This window comes from Podarcis erhardii (assembly GCF_964252035.2).
Source record: "Podarcis erhardii genome assembly, chromosome: 2".
NCBI lineage: Eukaryota > Metazoa > Chordata > Lepidosauria > Squamata > Lacertidae > Podarcis > Podarcis erhardii.
Window position 1 is genome coordinate 11448870 of NC_138498.1, and position 12207 is coordinate 11461076.

Consider the following 12207-nt stretch of genomic DNA (forward strand, 5'->3'; position numbering starts at 1 on the left):
GGCCAGCATGACTAAGCCGCTTCTGGCAAACCAGAGCAGCGCACGGAAACGCCGTTTACCTTCCCGCTGGAGTGGTACCTATTTATCTACTTGCACTTAGACATGCAACGGGAGCTCACCCCATTGCAGGGATTCGAACCAGCGACCTTTTGATCGGCAAGCCTTAGGCTCTGTAGTTTAACCCACAGCGCCACCTGCGTCCCAGCTAAAGTGATCTCCGGCGGGCTAGGGACAAAGGTGAGAGCTGTTTCCTAGTTCTGCTGGATCTCTCAGCGGCCTTTGACACCATCGACCATAACATCCTTCTGGACCATCTAGAGGGGCTGGGAGCTGGGGGCACTGTCATACAGTGGTTCCGCTCCTTCCTCCTGGGCCGTGTCCAGAAAGTGGTGGGGGGGTGAGTGTTCAGACCCCTGGGCTCTCACTTGCGGGGTGCCTCAGGGTTCTGTCCTCTCCCCCATGCTTTTTAATATCTATATGAAGCCGCTGGGAGAGATCATCAGGGGGTTTGGACTGGGTGTTCATCAGCATGCAGATGACACCCAGCTCTACCTCTCCTTTAAATCAGAACCAGTGAAGGCGGTGAAGGTCCTGTGTGAGTGCCTGGAGGCGGTTGGAGGTTGGATGGCGGCTAACAGATTGAGGTTGAATCCTGACAAGACAGAAGTGCTGTTTTGGGGGGACAGGAGGCGGGCAGGTGTGGAGGATTCCCTGGTCCTGAATGGGGTAACTGTGCCCCTGAAGGACCAGGTGCGCAGCCTGGGAGTCATTTTGGACTCACAGCTGTCCATGGAGGCGCAGGTTAACTCTGTGTCCAGGGCAGCTGTCTACCAGCTCCACCTGGTACGCAGGCTAAGACCCTACCTCCCCGCGGACTGTCTCGCCAGAGTGGTGCATGCTCTGGTTATCTCACGCTTGGACTACTGCAACGCGCTCTACGTGGGGCTACCTTTGAAGGTGACCCGGAAACTGCAATTAATCCAGAATGCGGCAGCTAGACTGGTGACTGGGAGTGGCCGCCGGGACCACATAACACCGGTTCTGAGAGATCTGCACTGGCTCCCAGTACGTTTCCGAGCATGATTCAAAGTGTTGGTGCTGACCTTTAAAGCCCTAAACGGCCTCGGTCCTGTATACCTGAAGGAGCGTCTCCACCCCCATCGTTCAGCCCGGACACTGAGATCCAGCGCCGAGGGCCTTCTGGCGGTTCCCTCATTGCGAGAAGTGAGGCTACAGGGAACCAGACAGAGGGCCTTCTCGGTAGTGGCGCCCGCCCTGTGGAACGCCCTCCCATCAGATGTCAAAGAGATAAAGAATTACCTGACATTCAGAAGACATCTTAAGGCAGCCGTGTTCAGGGAAGTTTTTAATATGTAATGCTGTACTGTTTTTAACACTGATTGGGAGCCGCCCAGAGTGGCTGGGGAAACTCAGCCAGATGGGCGGGGTATAAATAATAAATAATAATAGTAATAATAATAATAATAATAATAATAATAATAATAATAATAATTATAAAGTGGTACCTCTGGTTAAGAACAGTTTCAGGTTAAGAACGGACCTCCAGAATGAATTAAGTTCTTAACCCGAGGTACCACTGTACACAGACATGGCGGAGAATATGGTTCAGCTGGGGATCCCTGTGATTAAAGAAAGATTCTTCTTCTGTGGCGGTTGCCTCGCCATACCCCAGAAACAGCTGCATTCCATTGTTATCAGCCTTTGATGGTAATCATGGAAGAAGCAAGAACTCCCAATGTTCCTCTTTCATTCAGGGCTGGCACCCAGTCAGAAGGGCTGCTGCTGGTGCAATCCAGACACAGCCAATCTGCTTCTCCAGATTGCCTTTGCGGGGTCATAAATCAACTTAGACAGCATCGTGGGCACGTGCGCAATGAGCAGGCAGGTACTTTGTCATCTTGGAAGCCGCTGCAGGAGCAGAGCAGTGTGGGCTGTGGAATCTTAACACTTTATGGGGAGGTATCTTTGGGGCTGCTTTCTACTTTCACAGGGACATAGGAAAGCGGCCTCAGGACTACCTCAGCCAGTCTGTTTCTCAAGCGTTCATCCTTATTTGCTTGCACAAAGCTTATGTGGATTATTATATGCGGCCTTCGCTGAGCATTTATCCTGATTTGTTTGCATGGTGATCATACAACATGGGTAGGCAAACTAAGGCCTGGGGGCCGGATCCGGCCCAATCTCCTTCTAAATCTGGCCCGCGGACAGTCCAGGAATCAGCGTGTTTTTACATGAGTAGAATGTGTCCTTTTATTTAAGATGCATCTCTGGGTTATTTGTGGGGCCTGCCTGGTGTTTTTACATGAGTAGAATGTGTGCTTTTACTTCAAATGCATCTCTGGGTTATTTGTGGGGCATAGGAATTCTTTCATCCCCCCCCCCAAAAAAATATATTCCGGCCCCCTACAAGTTCTGAGGGACAGTGGACCGGCCCCCAGCTGAAAAAGTTTGCTGACCCCTTTCACAATGAGCATTTATCCTGCATTCACCCATATTTGCTTGTGGTGAATTTATCTGTCTTTCCATTAATCATTTCTTTCCTGCATTTCCACACTTCCTTTGTGCAAAAATCCAGTTTCGATGCCTCTGAACACCAGGTGCTGTGGACCAATAAGAGGGTGTGTGTGTGGATGGATGGCTTTCATTCTCCTGCCCTGCTTTTGGACTTCTCTAAGTTGTATCAGGCTGGCCGCTGCTCCAATTTTTTACCTGCCCTTCAACATCAGGTCCTTCGACGGGTTTCTACAATTTAAACCACAATATCAAAAGCAGCTAAAATTAAATTCAAGTCACAAGAATAGGCAAGTTGAGGGACCAGCCCAAGCAAGGGATTGAACCCAGGTCTTCGCCAACCAAAGTCCAGCACTCTTAAAGAGGATGGCAGGGCCCGACAGAATTTGGGTCTGTTCCAGCAGTATTCTTGGGTGCACAATGATGTATTTGGTTATCGTTGCATAATAGGCTTGTCAGCTGCCTTGAGTACCATATTGTAGAAAGGCAAAACAGTGGTGCCCCGCAAGATGAACGCCTCGCAAGACGGAAAACCCGCTAGATGAAAGGGTTTTCCGTTTTGGAGGCGCTTCGCAAAACGAATTTCCCTATGGGCTTGCTTCGCAAGACGAAAATGCCTTGCGAGTTCCTGCGGGGGTTTTTTCCTCCCCCCCCCCTTTTCTAAGCCGCTAAGCCGCTTATCAGCTGATCCGATAAGCCGCTAAAAGCCGCTAAGCCGCTAATAGCGCTAATCCGCTAAGCCGTCAATGGGCTTGCTACGCAAGACGAAAAAACCGCTAGACGAAGAGAATCGCGGAACGGATTCTTTTCGTCTTGCGAGGCACCACTGTACAGTGGTACCTCAGGTTAAGTACTTAATTCGTTCTGGAGGTCTGTTCTTAACCTGAAACTGTTCTTAACCTGAAGCACCACTTTAGCTAATGGAGCCTCCTGCTGCCACCGGAGCACGATTTCTGTTCTTAACCCGAGGTACTATTTCTGGGTTAGTGGAGTCTGTAACCTGAAGCGTATGTAACCTGAGGTACCACTGTATACAAATTAAAAAACTAACATGAAAAATCCAGTCTCCTAGGAAAGAAAGAAAGAAAGAAAGAAAGAAAGAAAGAAAGAAAGAAAGAAAGAAAGAAAGGAAGGAAGGAAGGAAGGAAAGAAGGAAGGAAGGAAAGAAGGAAGGAAGGAAGGAAGGAAGGAAGGAAGGAAGGAAGGAAGGAAGGAAGAAAGAAAGAAAGAAAGAAAGAAAGAAAGAAAGAAAGAAAGAAAGAAAGAAGCAGTGGGAAGACAAATCTTGCCCTGCCCTATCCCACCAAATTCCCAGAAACATTCTCTCTTTAACCTGCTCTTTAACCTCCCTGCAGGGGAGAAACTAGGCTTTATTTCACCTGAGTCAAAGACTCAGTTTGGCAAAAGCAAAAACAGAAAAGCCACACACACAGAGCGCGCCTCAATGGCACCCCTCTGGAGGCTACACCCAGGGCAAAAAATGCCCCCATAGCTATGGCTCTGCCACCCTGTATTGATCTCTGCCCACTCTCTTCTAGGCCTGCTGCCTTAGCAGTCCACAGAGCCCCCAAACCCCAACCCTTCTCTCCAGGGCAAGCGCTCTGTGGCTTATAAGAAGGCTGTTTATCTTTCCCTTGCAGAAGCAGAGTTGGGCACCCTCGTGGCTTCATGAATGTCTAATCCAGGTGGCTGCACGCTGCAGATTCACAGAGCCAGCTCTGAGGTAAGAACCAGTGGGGAGCAGGGGGAGTTTTATCAAGGACCAGATGGGCAGTCCCACCCATGCCAAGCTGAGACTAAGACATGGAGCGGGGTGTGTGCGTGTGTGGAAGGTTTATAGGAAATAGACCCCAGAACACAGGTTCCTGTCTACCACTAACCTTGCTGACTGCTACCCCAAGTCCCCGGAAAATGTTGGTGCTTCCAAAAACTATAGAGCCGTGTTCACATCTAATTCAGTCCATTTTCACCTGTCATTTTCATTGCCCAGGTTCATTACATGTTTCCCATATACAGTGGTACCTCGGGTTAAGTACTTAATTCGTTCTGTAGGTCCGTTCTTAACCTGAAACTGTTCTTAACCTGAAGTACCACTTTAGCTAATGGGGCCTCCCGCTGCTGCCGTGTGATTTCTGTTCTCGTCCTGAAGCAAAGTTCTTAACCTGACGTAATATTTCTGGGTTAGCGGAGTCTGTAACCTGAAGTGTATGTAACCTGAAGCATATGTAACCTGAGGTACCACTGTAGTGGCATTTTTCTTCTGGGTGGGAGGTGTGGGTTGAGGTTTTATTTCAGGTTCCCTCCCCCCATCTCTGAAACAAAAGCTGATTATTATTTTTACCTGTTGTAGTTATGTACAGTGGTACCTCAGGTTACATACGCTTCAGGTTCCAGACTCCACTAACCCAGAAATAGTACCTCGGGTTAAGAACTTTGCTTCAGGATGAGAACAGAAATCGTGCTCCGGCAGCAGGAGGCCCCATTAGCTAAAGTGGTGCTTCCGGTTAAGAACAGTTTCAGGTTAAGAACAGACCTCCAGAACGAATTAAGTACTTAACCCAAGGTACCACTGTACACTGAAATAGATTTGATGCGTAACTGAGTGGTTCTCCAATGTTCACCTTTCAGATACTACTGCCACGTCAAAGTACTTGCCAAGGAACATCCTTAAATAGTTGCAGAGGATTCTGGAAAGTGTGCTAAGGCATGCACTCGGTTCACATTGCCTTGATGTGCAGATAGGTCATTTTAGATGTGGACTTCATGGTCTTTTACCTCTGCTCCCCTTTTCAGAAGGCCTTGCTTCATTTAGGCTGCTTCCAAACAGCTGTATGTTGTGGGATGACGTGACATTGTTGGAGCCCATTGGAAAAGCATAGGCCTCACATGAGGAAGGTCCAAGGTCAGTCTGTAGATAGGGCTGGGAGAGACCCTGGTCTGAAACCCTGGAGAGCTGCTGACAGTCTGTGTAGGCAGTATGGATGAAATATACTCAGAGTCGAGAGTGGATTTCATGCTCTTTATTCAGCTCATAGTAGTGAGGAATGGAAGTTCCCCCACAATATTTGCTTTATATACATTATTTACACAATGGGTTGCATGTGATTGGCTAATTCCGGGATTCTCCTGTAGGCCAATCAGGTTGTGGATTCACTTCCACCTGGGGCTGGATTGGGTGGCTCCTGCGGACCAATCATACTGCTGCATTGTTCTAGGACCAATCAGACTGCTCCATTCTGAATCCTATTGTTCTAGGACCAATCAGACTGGTCCTAGAACAATAGGATCCAAAATGTAGCAATCAGACTGCTGCATTTTGGATCCTATTCAACTCAGTACATAACAATGGAGCTAGATAGACCAACGTCTTCTTCCTATGAAAGATTCACAATGGTTGAGTTCCACCTGACCCTGTTTTCTCTTTTTGCATTGCAGAACTTTGCTGCCACGGCTAATTTTGGGGGGACCCAGCTGGAGCAGAGGCTGGGCAGGGCCCGGCCTGACAAAATGCCCCCTTTCCCACCCCAGCAAGGATGGGCTCGGGGAACCTTCCTCCCCTTGTACAATCCCCTGGCAGGGGGGGAGCTTGGCCCCCAGGGAGAAATGGAGCTCACCTGGCAAGAAATCCTCTCCATCTCAGAACTGCAGGTAATTTGAAATGTGAAAAACTTTATTGTCACTTGTACAACTTGTATACAGTGAGATTACACGAGTAGCCCCACTCAGCTCTCTTAGTCTTAATTCCCCTCGTTTACTGACACACACACACCAAAACCAAACCCGAAATTCAGTTGCCCTGTTGTTATCTTTTAATTCAGCAGCCTAACAGCCCACGGATAGAAGCTGTTCTTTACCCTGTTGGTGCGACTAATCATGCTTCTATATCTTCTGCCTGAGGGCAGGAGATCAAGAAAGTGCCGGCCAGGGTGTGAATCATCCCTGGGAATTTTCCTCACTCTCCTGAGGCAATGTTCTTCCGCTATTTCATCCAGCAGATTCACGGGACAGTCCATAATATCTTGTGCTGTATTCACCACCCTCTGTAGACACTTCCTATCAGATGATGTCAAACCAGCGTACCACACCGTGATACTTTCTGTTGTTGACCGGTAGAAGGAGATCATCAAATATTGATTGACATCGTTCTTCCGCAATACTCTGAGGAGATGGAGTCTCTGTTGGGCTTTCTTAACCACCTGGGTTGTATTTATTTTCCAAGTAAGGTCTTCACTGAGATAAACTCCTAGGAATTTAAAGGAAGAGACTCTCTCCACACAGCCCTCCCTGATGTACAGCGGGGCTAGTGCTCCTCTCTTCCTCCAAAAGTCCAACACCATCTCCTTTGTCTCGCTAATATTAAGGTGCAAGTTGTTCCCTAGGCACCATGTATATATTTTTTGCACCTCCCCTCTATACGCTGATTCGTCTCCACCTGTTATTAAACCCATTATGGTGGTGTCATCTGCAAACTTAATAATTGCAGTAGACTGATCAGATGATACACAATGTATCAGGTAATGTGTATCAGATAAGCAGGCAGGTTGCAGTTGAGATCGGGAACAACTTTATGGAGATGATAGCATGGAGTTACTTAAACTGGCCAAGGCAGCAGCTAAGAGAAGGTTTTCGCTGCAATTAGCAATTGGTGGGGATTGGAAGTGAACAAGAGGGGAGATGAAGAAAGGGCATGTGGTTACTGCACGAAGAACTCTCTGTCCCACTGCTATTCCCAGAAAGTAATTGTCTCTCCAACTGAAGAACAAGTGCTGGATCTCAGCCTTCACCCTGCTTATGTTTTGACTGGAACTCCTATCAGTCCCAATGCTGATAAGGATTGTAATCAAAACATTCAGAGCCCACCAGCCCATCAGAAAGCTCCCTATGCAGCCACACTGCTTTCTTTAGCGGTCGCCTCCTTCAATTTCTTGTCGTAATTGTTTGCAACTGTGCCTTCAGTATCTCACCTTTTAAGAAACTCCCATCCATCTTAATCTCTCTGAGTATTTCTGACTAGGGGATCTCACCCAGTAGTTTCTTAAGATTTTAAAAATCTGTTTTCTTAAAATCCAGAGTTTGTGCATCCGACTACACTCAGCTTTCCCCTCCCTTTGCATAATGGATCCCAGTAGGTCACTTCCACTTTTTTTGGCAGAGTTCGAGTCCCGACGAATTGCAGGGTAGCTGAAGTCTCCCATGAATACTATATCTCTGAATGTTTGGTAATCTGCTATAATAAGACGTCATCCCATGTTTTGTCTGGCTTTGGAGGTTTATAGCAGACTCCCACACTGAAGATACTGTTGTTTGCCTCTCTCATAATTTTTACCCAAATAAGAGAGTAAGGCAAATGTTCAAACAGAATACCGAAAAACAAAAAGAACCCAGTCACTCCAAATTTTGACGAATTCTAAGCTATTTACTAACACCACAGTGTTCTCAGTCTACTTATGAATAAGCAGTGAGGGTAGTCAGTTTCCCAGTGAGTGGTCAAGGTCTGTAACCCTGATGATGGGACGGGACAATGCTGCATAGGACAGCCTTTTTTTTTTTAAAGGCCTTTCTCTCCCCCCCCCCAATTTTCTATTGATTTTTAGTTTACATTTATATTCAAATAATAATCATAATCATACATACAAAGGATTCCCTTGGACTTCCCTCTGCCCCTCCATGAGTTCCGTCAACATTCCTTTTTTCAACTAGTAGCACCTTAGGTAAAGGTAAAGGGACTCCTTAGGTCCAGTTAGGGACGACTCTGGGGTTGCGGCGCTCATCTCACTTTATTGGCCGAGGGAGCCGGTGTACAGCTTCCGGGTCATGTGGCCAGCATGACTAAGCCGCTTCTGGCGAACCAGAGCAGCGCACGGAAACGCCGTTTACCTTCCCGCCGGAGTGGTACCTATTTATCTACTTGCACTTTGACGTGCTTTTGAACTGCTAGGTTGGCAGGAGCAGGGACCGAGCAATGGGAGCTCACCCTTTTGCAGGGATTTGAACTGCTGACCTTCTGATCGGCAAGCCCTAGGCTCTGTGGTTTAACCCACAGCACCTTAGAGACCAACTAAGTTTGTTCTTGGTATGAGCTTTTAGTATCTGAAGAAGTGTGCATGCACACGAAAGCTCATACCAAGAACAAACTTAGTTGGTCTCTAAGGTGCTACTAGACAATTTTATAAATTTTTAATATATATTTCTACTGCGCCAGACCAACACGGCTACCACCTGAATCTTTTTTCAACTGCATCTTATAAAATTCTCCTTTTTCTTAAAAATCCCTGTTTTCCCATAGTTCTTGTTTCGTTACAAGTGTTGTTACAATCCTACCAAAGTTTTTAGTTGTTTACAGTGTTCTCTGAGATAAATTATAAATTTTTCCCATTCCTTAGTAAAATTTCTATTTTCTTGATTTCTGGTCATTTTCACCATTTTGACGTAATCCGTCATCTTTATCAGCCATTCTTCTCTGGTTGTGACTTTGTCTTCCTTCCATCTCTGGGCCAGAAGTAGTTTTTAAAGGACTCTCTGAGCCCGAATTGGATTTGGTGACCCCTGGCTCCTTCTGACCAATGAGAGCCAATGTCACATTTCTCAGCTGAACATGGGAAAGCTTTCAGAAGACTTGGAAAGGTGACAGACATTCACTGGCACAGAGGGAGATGGGCCATCTCCAATGTAAATCAAACCTTGAGTCCCCTCTCCCAACACCTTTCACTGCTAGACACCTTAAATGTTGTCCTGTGAATTGGAATAACTGGCAAGCAAGTGAGCAAGGATTTATTGACAGATACAACCCACATCAATTGCTATTACTTATGCTAAGGTATATGCACCAGAGTAAAAAAAGGTAAAGGACCCCTGACAGTTAAGTCCAGTCTCAACGACTCTGGGGTTGCGGCGCTCATCTCGCTTTACTGGCCAAGGGAGCCAGAGTTTGTCCACAGAGAGTTTTTCCAGGTCATGTGGCCAGCATGACTAAGTCGCTTCTGGCGAAACCAGAGCAGTGCACGGAAATGCCGTTTACCTTCCCACCGGCGTGGTACCTATTTATCTACTTGCACTTTGACGTGCTTTCCAACTGCTAGGTTGGCAGGAGCAGGGACTGAACAACAGGAGCTTACCCCACTGCGGGGATTCGAACCGGCGACCTTCCGAGTGGCAAGCCCAAAGCTCAGTGGTTTAGACCACAGCGCCACCCGTGTCCCCTATGCACCAGAGTAAGACATGCTGAAACTTCCTGGTGTAGTCAGGTATTATAATGTAAACCTATAGGCAGTTCCTCCAAGGTGCAAGACAGGGGAACCAGATGTTCTAGATCCTGCAGCAATCAATCATAGTCTGATGCAGTTCTTCAAGGTTCCAACAGGCGAAGTGGGGTGACATTCAGGATTTTCCTCTGCACTCTCGATGCTGTGCTGCTCATTTATCTTATGTCAGAGACAACAAAGGAGATATGTGCACAACTCACCTACAATAGGGGGATGATCATACTGGCTTACCTTAACAGGGCGGTTGTGCTACTTGAGAGACAGTAGTGAAAGAACTGTGAACATTTTTCAAGCCCCCCACTAGTGTTCAAGTTCTGTGACATAACAGTGGGCAGAGATGGGATTGGCTGCTGATGTCACAATAGCCCTTAACTATGCATTGAGTGATGCTTTTCCTTTGCTGCAGTTTTAAGGTTACCAGATTGTTTTCAATGAATCCGGGGACACTTTTCAACTTCAATGGATTTTGTATGAGGACTGGTTTGTAAATCCGGGGACTGTCCCCGGGAAACAGGGATGTCTGGTAACCTTATTTACGAGGTTGTGGCATTTGGGCAGGGGCAGCCTCACCTCCCCCCAGGCTCCTTCCCATCCCTCTCGGCTTCCTGTTTCTTTCTCCCGCTCAGGCTAGCAAAGAGCTTTAGAAGGAGATGGAAGCACTGTCATCTGCAGCATTAGTATTAGAGATTATAAAACTAGCAAGTGAAACCACCAATGAATATCTGCAGTGTATCCTTGCCCCATGGGATGCGGGTGGTGCTGTGGGTTAAACCACAGAGCCTAGGACTTGCCAATCGGAAGGTCAGTGGTTCAAATCCCCGCAACGGGGTGAGCTCCTGTTGCTCGGTCCCTGCTCCTGCCAACCTAGCAGTTCGAAAGCACATCAAAGTTCAAGGAGATAAATAGGTACCACTCCGGCGAGAAGGTAAACGGCGTTTCCGTGCGCTGCTCTGGTTCGCCAGAAGCGGCTTAGTCATGCTGGCCACATGACCCAGAAGCTGTACGCCGGCTCCCTCGGCCAATAAAGCAAGATGAGTGCCGCAACCCCAGTCGGACACGACTGGACCTAATGGTCAGGGGTCCCTTTACCTTTACCCCTAAAAGAACTCCAGCCATTCCCTTCAAGGAGGGCATTCCACTCTACTCTTCCTCCTCCTTTTCCATTACTCATCCCTGCTGCTGGGGGGAGCTGCCTTCCTTTTATCATTATTTGTCCTTTTGCAAAACCTCAGAAAAATGCAAGACTGAAACCCTCCCATGTCTTGCATGAGCGTGACAGCCCAGCTCCTAAACACTGCTTCCAGGGAGAAAATCAACAGGGTGTCCAACTTTTTCATTCCTTTTTCATTTTATTGCTAAGGAAACTTTTTGCTGAAGCAATGATGGCAGCCCTCTCTGCATTTGCCTGGGATCAGGTCTCCTTGACCTCCGCGGAGTTTCCTTCAGAGCAAACGTGCAAAAGTTGCTGTTAGGGAGAGGAAGGAGGAACATGCAGTACCCTAGACAGCGCTGCATCTCTGCATGGAGGTTTAGGTTCTCCATGGAGGCGTGGACCAAGTCAGTGGCAGAGTGGCAGGCATCCATTGCGCACAGTTGTCTCCTTCATGGTGACTCTCCCAACACTGCCCCATTCAGCAGCTGACCCTGGGGAGATGCAAGGTGGGGAGGAACGGTGCACAATGCGGGATCTGTCTGATGAGATGAATCGCCCTTTTGTTCTTAGGGGGAATGCTATCAACCCATCCATCTCCGCCAGGTAGGCACCTGCGCAAGGGCTCCTTCGCTCCTCTTCCGCCCCTGCATAGCGTGCTATGCCGCAGAAGGCCGTGCCAATGAGTAGATGAGGGTTGTGACTGAGGGATGCTCAGACTGGAACACCATCTATTTAGTCATCAAAGAGCAACGTGCTGGGTAAATAGATGGCTGGGGAGAGCAAATTGTTAGGAGAAAGCTGCTACCTATGGAGGCCTCTGTTGGAAAAGGAACCGGAAGGTGTAGGTGGAATCGAAGGAGTTAAACTGAGAGGGGGAACAGGAGTTCATTTGCATCGAAGTTGGAACTTAAGGGATCAGCAGTCAGGAAACAGCTTAGAACAAGAGCCAGAATTCCTGGGTTCTAAGTTTTGCTTTCTAAATCTCTGGATAATGGGTAGGCAAACTAAGGCCTGGGGGCCGGATCCAGCCCAATCACCTTCTGGATCCAGCGGACGGTCCAGGAATCAGCGTGTTTTTACATAAGTAGAATGTGTCTGTTTCCTTTTATTTAAAATGCATCTCTGGGTTATTTGTGGGGCATAGGAATTCATTCATCCCCCCCCAAAAAAATATAGTCCAGCCCCCCACAATGTCTGGGGGACAATGGATCGGCCCCCTGCTGAAAATGTTTGCTGACCCCTGCTCTGGATCTTGATTGG

General features: G+C 47.7%; 1 protein-coding gene across 2 annotated transcripts in view; it reads left to right on the forward strand.

Moving 5' to 3' along the window:
* Window positions 1–12207, forward strand: part of NFE2 (nuclear factor, erythroid 2) — a 32597-nt gene that overhangs the window by 17088 nt on the left and 3302 nt on the right. Inside the window, exons 2-3 of one of the 2 annotated variants that reach the window (XM_081848993.1) lie at window positions 4173–4255; window positions 5968–6180. In XM_081848993.1, coding sequence (XP_081705119.1) covers window positions 4205–4255; window positions 5968–6180 — 264 coding nt within the window. In that variant the 5' untranslated portion in view covers window positions 4173–4204. Of the gene's footprint in view, window positions 1–4172; window positions 4256–5967; window positions 6181–11573; window positions 11706–12207 lie in introns of those variants that run through there. The other variant, XM_081848994.1, reaches the window with a different exon arrangement.